We start from the raw sequence: 8,229 nt of genomic DNA, 5'->3' as shown, positions 1-8,229 counted from the left end.
TAAAAACTGTGTCACGTCATCGTTCACGTATCGGCATTGCGCGTCACGTACAAGCATGGGGTAGGTGTACACTAGTCGCAACTCTCAAATATTAGACCTATCAATGGCTTCTCAAACCCTCTTTGTTGTCCGTTCTATCCCCACCCATTCTCTAGCCTTCCAAGAAAAGAAAATGCAGTAGTCTTTTGATTTCTTTGAAGTGTCGTCGTTCCCGTGTCTCCAAGTAATTCTTCCAAATTCTATCTTTGGTAAATATGGAGCAATGATGCTTAAGACGGTAGTTTTTTTTTTGGAACAGTTAATCAAAGTGAAAGGCATCATTATCTCAAAGTGACGTTAGAAATTCCCAAGTGGGGAAAGACCATTGTTTAAAAATAATCATATTTTCGACAGATTAAGATCAAGTAACAACAACCAATTGAACGATTGCAATATAATAGTTCAATAATTAGTCAATATGATCTCTTGTCATATTTAGAAAAAAATTATCTTGTGCAATCTAGATGCGTTGACTCGTTAATTTATTTTCTAATTGTTACGTAATTCATTACGGCATCTTGCCTTGTCTACCTTCAGAAGGAAAAGAGGGAGAGCGTTGAGGCCCGGCGGTATCATCTCGCCCTTTGGCGTGAAATCCCTGGTTACGCGATTTTTTGGAAGTGTGGTTTGACTTTGACCGATGAACAATCACGCTATGTCCTTCGTTCATGTCATTCCTCCTTCCCCCAGTCTCTGTCCTCACACCCCACCACCACCTCCACCACCCTCGCATACATCGATCGAACCAGGAATCGGAGTCGAGCCATGGGCGTCACGGACAGCGGTGGACAGGCCTTCGACCGAGCCCAGGAGCTCAAGCAGTTCGAAGAGTCAAGCTCGGCGTCAAGGGCCTCCTCGACTCCGGCCTCGCCTCCCTCCCTCCCCTCTTCATCCACCCGCCCGAGACCCTCTCCGACCTCAGGCCGCCCGCCCCCGCCCCCGCCCCGGCTCCATCCCCACCATCGACCTCTCCGGCTGCTGCGACTCCGCCCGCCGCCCCGCCGTCGTCGGGAGGTGGCGCGCGCCGCCCGCGAGCTCGGCTTCTTGCAGGTGGTCAACCACGGCGTGCCCGCGGAGGTCCTGGACCGCACCGTCGCGGCCGTGAAGGCCTTCCACGAGCAGCCGGCGGAGGCGAAGGCGAGGATCTACCGGAGGCAGACGGACACCGGCGTGTCCTTCTTCTCCAACGTCGACCTGTTCCTCTCCAAAGCGGCGAGCTGGAGGTAAGTAAGCCACGAGCATGTGCGATCAAATTCATGAAATTGATGAAAATTAGATTTATAAGAGCTAGATCGGCAAACGACACTACTGAACTGATGTATCATATTATGTCTGAAAAGAAGGCAGAGACACATCCTGATGTGTTGACTGTCGTATTGACAAATTATGCATCATACGGTTAGAAAATTCATTTTGACAAACGAAAGAAAATATCATTGGAAAAAAAAATGGGCAAGCGAAAAGATTCAGTTCAATTAATGCCTGGAATGATAATATGCAGGGACACGCTCCATATACAGCTGGGGCTTTAAATTAGCGGACGTGGAAGAGATCCCTGAGGTGTGCAGAAATGAGGTGTTGGAGTGGAATCAGCAGGTCGAACGGCTGGGGAGCATCCTGCTGGGGCTGTTGAGCGAGGGGCTGGGATTGAGTCCCGGCAAGCTGCAGGAATTGACGTGCTTGGATACAAGGAGGATGTCAGGGCATTACTACCCGTACTGTCCCCAGCCCAACCTGACGGTCGGCTTGACATCCCACACGGACCCAGTAGTGATCACAGTGCTCCTGCAGGACCAGGTCGGCGGGTTGCAGGTGAAGCACGGCGATGAGTGGGTGGATGTGACGCCAGTCCCAGGTGCTCTTGTTGTGAACATTGGTGACATCCTTCAGGTAAACTCCCTTTAAGGACTTATCACCTGAGAAAGTTGAAAAGTTACACTCTACTGTGAAATACAAGTCTATTCACATGCTTTTGATTTTTCCAGATCATGTCCAACGATGAGTACAAAAGCGTGGACCACCGGGTGTTGGCCAACCCCAGCCAAGAGCCACGTGTGTCAATAGCAGTTTTCTGCAACCCAGGCAACCACGAGAATGAGTTCGGACCGTTCCCAGAGCTTGTGTCTTCAGATAAGCCTGCTGCTTATCGGCAGTTCACCTTCAACGAATACATGAGGAGATTCTTTACCAAGGGGTTGGATGGGAAAAGTCTAATAAATTACTTCAGAGCATGATGGAGAGGTGCATAGGTCAAAAGAGGTGATAAAAGAATAAGATGCAAGATGCTTCCTTGTAATACTGAAGGAAATACTGGGTTCTTCCCCTAAACTCTACTAAACCTTGTGTAACTGTTGTTCTTATGGTGTTAATTTGAATACATGCGTTTGCATATTCCATGTGAGACAGTAACTTGTGCGATGGATTCACTAAACTTATTCCACAGAGACTGAACCAATCACAGACATGGGAACTCAACAGCAAGATTGCACGAGATGAATAGTTTACTGTCCACTGGAAAATAAGAGGCAGTATCCTGGAAAACCTATAGAGGCAACGAAACAAATGAATTTGATTCTTGCCAATTACATGTCAGAGCATCTATACTCACGTCTTCCCACTGCCGAACCATTCAGCCATTTCTTCATTGTCCTCAAAGTCTGGTGATTCTGAGTTCCTATAAATTCTGGATGAGTGTGGCTCATCTGGCTTTGCCTTTTCCTCTGCAGTCATTCTGCTTCTTTCCAGCATCTTCATTTTCCACATTTCCCTCTTTTCTGCGTCACGAGACACATCGCTCATGCCTCCTGCAATTGGAAAATCAAGAATTCCAGAAACCTCGTTCAATGAGTTTGTTAACTTTGGTTTCTCAGTGACCCCATTCTCTCCATCCACAAATCTCCACCTATTTGTGACTCGCATTTGACTATTTCTCCTCAGAGACCACATAGAATTTCTATCTTCAAAGGCTCCATGACCTTGATTATGATTTCCAGCATCATGCTCTCGTTGAGACAAGCCCTTTGAATTTGATGCTTTAGGCCTTCTATAATCACACTTCAAGCATACCATATTCCTTCTAAAGTTGATGTAATTGCATCTACCAATCACAGATCCATAAGGGCAGAACAGCTCATGAACAACTATAACTGCTCAATGTAGGTATTAACTAAAAGAATGGATTAGCAAGAACTCACGATTCACATTCCCACTCCCCAGGATTGAGTTGCCTCTTCCGGGGTTTCTCTTTGCACCGCAAACATGTAGTATTCTTTGCAAAATTTAAGAAATTGCATCTGCAAAATGCAACAGTTTCTATAAGCAAGGAGCTCTGCTCACCACAAATCAGTGAACAAGTGAGAAAAGGCATGAGAAGCAATCACTTGTCACATATCCAGTCTCCTTTCTTTAGCGGAAGATGATCTTGGTCTTCCTGTAGTTGATTCAATCTTTCCTGAGAAAAAGTATCGCATCGCAAGCATTTGACGTTCTTAGCAAAGTTTAAGAAGTTGCTGCCATATGCAGAATTATATCAAATATTCGGAGCAAAACTCAAATTAATCAATAGGATGTTAACAATTGCATTACTTGGGGCAATGCCAATCTCCTTGTTTCATTGGAACATCTTTGTAGCCTTTCTCTTCCGAACTTGAATGTGAGGATAAATCACTAGCTGGTGTGGATTTCAACGAATCAGAGCCAAGTACATTGGTGCCATACTCTGCCATTTGCTTTAGCAGTGCTCCGACTGATTCCTAAACTGTTCTAGTCAGACATGGTTTATTCTCCACAGTATCGCTTATGGGGTCAAGTCCGTATGTCAACAAGATTCGCATAACATCAACTGTGAGCCCTCCTTCATCTTCACGTGCCTTCACAAATGCTCTCTCACAGTTTCCCCTCAAGTTGCAGGAGCTGCAAACCTGGCAAATCAGCTGTCTGTAATGAATATGACTGATGAAACCATATAATCTAATAATTACTGGAAGTCTTTAGGAAAAGAACATACATTTCCCTCATCGATGCCCACATGCGCCCTCAAGTGCTTACCAGAGTTCACCACTTTTCTGTCTCTGCTGGGGCGTCCACACTCTGCTATGACCTGAATATGTTTCTTTGACAAATACCTATCAGGAAATGTCTTGTTAAAACCTTCTGACTATGAGTTAATCGACTGTTTCTATTTGCAAATGAGGAAACCTCTGGTTTCTCAAGTAAAGCTATGTTGTCGGATACCTACTTGGTGATGATATTGCGTTGGACAGTCATTAGCCACATTGAATAGCTAACCTCCAAATCAGAATGCATACTGTCAAATTGATTACCAGCTAAATTCTTAATACGTATTATTATCACATGCCCAATGTAATATGAATTGCCTCTTTTCAGGTTACGTCATCGAAAATCTTCGGCTCCAGGTTCTAGTCAAATACTTCATTTCGAGAGCAAGGCATAGTAACATAGAAAGGCCTGATAGTGGATGGGTAAGCTTGAAACCTAAAGGCGAGTCCTGTGGATTCTCTTTTCTAGGTAAAGGAGGATGCACACAAGGCACCATGTTGTTGCCACTATGCAGAAAAAGATGGACAAAGATGCCAACAAAGGTGCTTTTAACAATATTACATTTAGCTTACTAACAGAATTCTGGATAAAAGAAAGCTCGGGAGAAAATGTCTAGTTTCTAAAAAATGGTCGCTTGCATCACTTACAAATATGAACGAAGAAAAATATTTTCATCATTCACGAAAATATTTAGACATTTATTGTTATCAATTATGAAAACATTTATCATTGACTAATTATTTCAAATGACACAAGCAATCATTTCTAAGAAAATATTTTCCAAGCCATTCATTTTTCGTGAAACAAACAGATCACAAATCTGTAGATATATGATAATAGGCCATCACTTCATAGTTGACACGACATGGTGATATTATCCAAAACAACATGACCATTCACAAGCTCCAAGGAAAACTATCTATTCTCTGTTCTCCAGGTTTTCAAAATGAACAAAGTAAGAAGAAAACTCTTTCCTCAACAATTTTGTGATTCTTGGCCTGGTTTGAAGACGGTGGAGTTCCGTTTCCTACAAATAGCAGGCTCTTGGCCTCAAAGCAAGCAAAATATAAATTGACCAGGAAAGACAGTAAAAAAAAAACATGACAGAGTTAGATCTCTAAATGACAATATGCTGGTGGGTATGCAAATGCAGGATCTAACAAGAACCTGGAAAAAGTCCGAGCTTTCTTGAAGCTCATATGAGCAATACGTTCCCTACCGACCCACAAATATATACTCCTCAAAGAAGGCACAGAGGTCTATACCTCACCATCATCACCAAAGCCCAATGTCTCTGTAATTAAATCGAACAGGTAAAGCGCACCAACCGAAGGTCATTCCTTTCAGTACCTCATAACGTCGTATCTGTCGCGGGCGAAATTCAGGTATGCGGTTCTAATGAGATTCGATTCTTTCGGACCCAACTCCACATTCTGGAATGGGTTGCCCTCCGCATCAAAGTAGCCTCCCTTCGACAGAAGCACCATCAAATCCACCCACTCGGGCCACGGATGCGAAATCTGAGCCGCCGCCATCGCCGTCGACTTAGAGGGCTGCGTCCGATGGAAGTTATTCTCCATCCCCGGAGCGAATAGGGGAATTGGGTTGATGGGTTTCGAAGACTGGAGCTCCCCAAGCACATCGTCGCCAGGGAAGTCGAGCTCGGAGTCGGGGTTCGGGGCATCGGTGTACTGGCGGGAACGAGCGGAGGTAACGACGAATCTGAGGTTGGGGAAGTGATGTTGAAGATGCCAACGACTTTTTGTGAAGAGCTTGTGCATTGAGTCTGAGAGGACGTGAATTTTGGCGGCAGATGGGCACGGAAGGCTCGCGTTTAGACGTTTGGGAAGTTGACGCAACGACAGGCTACCACTCGCATACTGTGGAAGGAGAAATCTCGCGCCAAATTACATTGCCCGAAGACACGGGGATATTTTGGTCCAAAGGAATATGTTTATCAGCTAAAGTTAGTCGTAATTTTGAAGGATTTCAATCCAAATTTGAAATTACAATTAGACAGATTGCAACCCCACTTTTGTCCCCACTTCTCTCTCTCTCTCTCTCTCTCTCTCTCTCTTTCAAATATATGCGGAAGGTGTCTCTTCTTGTCCCACTCACCTCGCTTCTTCGTTCTTCCTTCTTCCCTTTCCTTACGCGACGTCCTCATCCAACCCGATCCCAGAACCTTGCTCCAACCAGAACGCGGAGACTCCATCCATGGACGTCACTGACACCACTCAACAAGCCTTCGACCGAGCCAAGAGCTCAAGCGGTTCGAAGAATCCAAGCTCGGCGTCAAAGGTCTCGTCGACTCTGGCCTCACCTCCCTCCCTCCCCTCTTCATTCACCCGCCCGAGACCCTATCCACCTTCAAGCCCACCCGCCCCAGGCCCGACTCCATCCCCACCATCGACCTCTCCTGCTGCGACTCGTTCCGGCGGCCCTCCGTCGTCGCAGAAGTGGGTCGTGCCGCTCGCGAGCTCGGCTTCTTCCAGGTGGTCAACCACGGCGTGCCGACGGAGGTCTGGACCGCACGATCGCCGCAGTGAAGGCCTTCCATGAGCAGCCGATGGAGGCGAAGGCAAAAGATCTACCGCAGGGAGATGGGGACCGGCGTGTCGTTCTTCTCCAACATCGACTTGTTCCACTCCAAAGCGGCTAGCTGGAGGTCAGTCCCGAACCACTTCAATTGATTTCGTACTATTTCATGATTTTGATGATAATTAGTTGTATAAAAGCTCAATTAGCAATACGATCGTGTCGAGTGTTTAGCAAATGAGACGAACTAATATCTCATATATGACTAAAAGTAAGACGATGACAAACAAAAGAAAAGAATGAGTTCAACCCATGCACGGAATTTAGGGGTGAGCATAGTTCTAGAATAGAAGCTAGAACTTGAGAACTAGGCTGAAACAAATTTATCCAATTTCAGGTTCCGAAGTATGCATGATAAGTTTCAGGTTCCAAAAATTGAAAACCTATTTAAACAAATAAGGTCCAAATCTAAATAGGTAAAACATGAAACCTGAAATAATTTTATGTATTTTTTTAATCTATGTCTTTGCATGATGGTGCGGTAATCCGTGGTGTCTGATGATGAGAGCAATAGTCTAAGCTTCCATTTTATGATGAGACTTTTATTTTGTTAATACTTCATATTCTCTGTGTGTTTAAATATAAATTGTGGTCAATGGATTGCATTAATAAGTGGTGGTCATTAAAAGTTATCATTCATTGAAAATATTGAATTAATAATTTAGATGGAATCTTGGTAGATTCTAGAACTGACTCCGAAACCTATGACAAAATAAATTTTAGGGTATGTAAGGCAAATAAAAATGAGGAGGTTCCAAGTTCCAACCTTTATGGAACCTAAAACTACTCACTCATAATAATAATGCAGGGACATGCTCCATATAGGGCTGGGGCCAAAATTAGCAAACGTGGAAGAGATCCCCAAGGTGTGCAGAAACGAGGTGTTGGAGTGGAATCAACAAGTTCAACGGCTGGGGAGCCTCCTCTTGGGGCTGTTGAGTGAGGGGCTGGGATTAAGTGCCGGCAAGCTACAGGAATTGAAGTGCTTGAAGACAAGGGTCATGGTGGGGCATTACTATCCATACTGTCCCCAGCCCAATATGACAGTCGGCTTGACGTCCCACACAGACCCATGAGTGATCACATTACTGCTGCAGGACCAGATCAATGGGTTGCAAGTGAAGCACGGCAACGAGTGGGTGGATGTGGCGCCCGTCCCAAGGGCTCTTGTTGTGAACATCGGTGACATCCTCCAGGTGAACTCCCGTCAAGGACTAGGACTTTCTACAAAGCTCCTAACTTAGGTTAACATTCGACCGTGAAATGAAGTCTTATTATGTAAGTTTGAATTTTCCAGATCATGTCCAATGACGAGTACAAAGTGGGGACCACCAGTGTTGGCCAGCCGAGCCCGTGTGTTGATGGCAGTTTTCTGCTACCCGAGCAATCGCAAGAATGAGTTTGGACCATTCCCGGAGCTTGTGTCCTCGGATAAGCCCGCTACTTTTCGGCAATTCATCTTCAGCGAATACATGAGGAGATTCTTTACTAAGGAGTTGGACGGGAAAAGTCTGATGAACTACTTCAAGGCGT

The 8,229-nt window shown here is 45.1% G+C and overlaps 2 protein-coding genes and 1 pseudogene across 5 annotated transcripts; 2 read left to right on the top strand and 1 right to left on the bottom strand.

The window, feature by feature from the left end:
• The first annotated feature begins 665 nt into the window (after positions 1–665).
• LOC104435525 lies at positions 666–2,442 on the top strand (annotated as a pseudogene).
• Positions 2,443–3,000: 558 nt separating this feature from the next.
• Positions 3,001–6,029, bottom strand: LOC104435526. 4 transcript variants are annotated; one of them, XR_005548412.1, is made up of 5 exons: positions 5,364–5,460; positions 4,046–4,163; positions 3,625–3,959; positions 3,420–3,490; positions 3,001–3,332 (listed from the first exon to the last, which is right to left on the bottom strand). XR_005548412.1 is itself a non-coding variant. In XM_039306627.1 (5 exons), exons 1-3 carry the CDS (start codon positions 5,877–5,879, stop codon positions 3,925–3,927), a joined length of 576 nt encoding a protein of 191 aa, XP_039162561.1. In that variant the 5' UTR covers positions 5,880–6,029; the 3' UTR covers positions 3,001–3,332; positions 3,420–3,490; positions 3,625–3,924. The 4 variants fall into 4 exon arrangements, 3 of the variants coding, with proteins under 3 accessions (XP_039162561.1, XP_039162562.1, XP_039162560.1); XM_039306627.1 differs by having other exon boundaries at positions 3,625–3,951; positions 5,449–6,029; XM_039306628.1 differs by having other exon boundaries at positions 4,087–4,163; positions 5,449–6,029.
• Positions 6,030–6,236: 207 nt separating this feature from the next.
• On the top strand, positions 6,237–8,001 carry LOC104433248 (1-aminocyclopropane-1-carboxylate oxidase homolog 4-like). The gene is made up of 2 exons (XM_039306630.1): positions 6,237–6,766; positions 7,505–8,001. The coding sequence occupies exons 1-2, from the start codon at positions 6,657–6,659 to the stop codon at positions 7,770–7,772; spliced, it is 378 nt and encodes a 125-aa protein (XP_039162564.1). The 5' UTR covers positions 6,237–6,656; the 3' UTR covers positions 7,773–8,001.
• Positions 8,002–8,229: the final 228 nt, after the last annotated feature.

This window comes from Eucalyptus grandis, chromosome 2 (genome assembly GCF_016545825.1).
Source record: "Eucalyptus grandis isolate ANBG69807.140 chromosome 2, ASM1654582v1, whole genome shotgun sequence".
NCBI classification, from domain to species: domain Eukaryota; kingdom Viridiplantae; phylum Streptophyta; class Magnoliopsida; order Myrtales; family Myrtaceae; genus Eucalyptus; species Eucalyptus grandis.
This window is presented reverse-complemented; position numbering and strand designations above follow the sequence as displayed.

Coding starts and splice junctions, on each gene's coding strand:
- LOC104435526 (XM_039306626.1), bottom strand. CDS start 5,879: ATGCACAAGCTCTTCACAAAAAGTCGTTGGCATCTTCAACATCACTTC. Junction 4,164..5,448: donor GACAGATACGACGTTATGAG/GTACTGAAAGGA, acceptor ATTTCCTGATAG/GTATTTGTCAAAGAAACATA. Junction 3,960..4,045: donor TGGGCATCGATGAGGGAAAT/GTATGTTCTTTT, acceptor CTGATTTGCCAG/GTTTGCAGCTCCTGCAACTT.
- LOC104433248 (XM_039306630.1), top strand. CDS start 6,657: ATGAGCAGCCGATGGAGGCGAAGGCAAAAGATCTACCGCAGGGAGATG. Junction 6,767..7,504: donor TCCAAAGCGGCTAGCTGGAG/GTCAGTCCCGAA, acceptor ATAATAATGCAG/GGACATGCTCCATATAGGGC.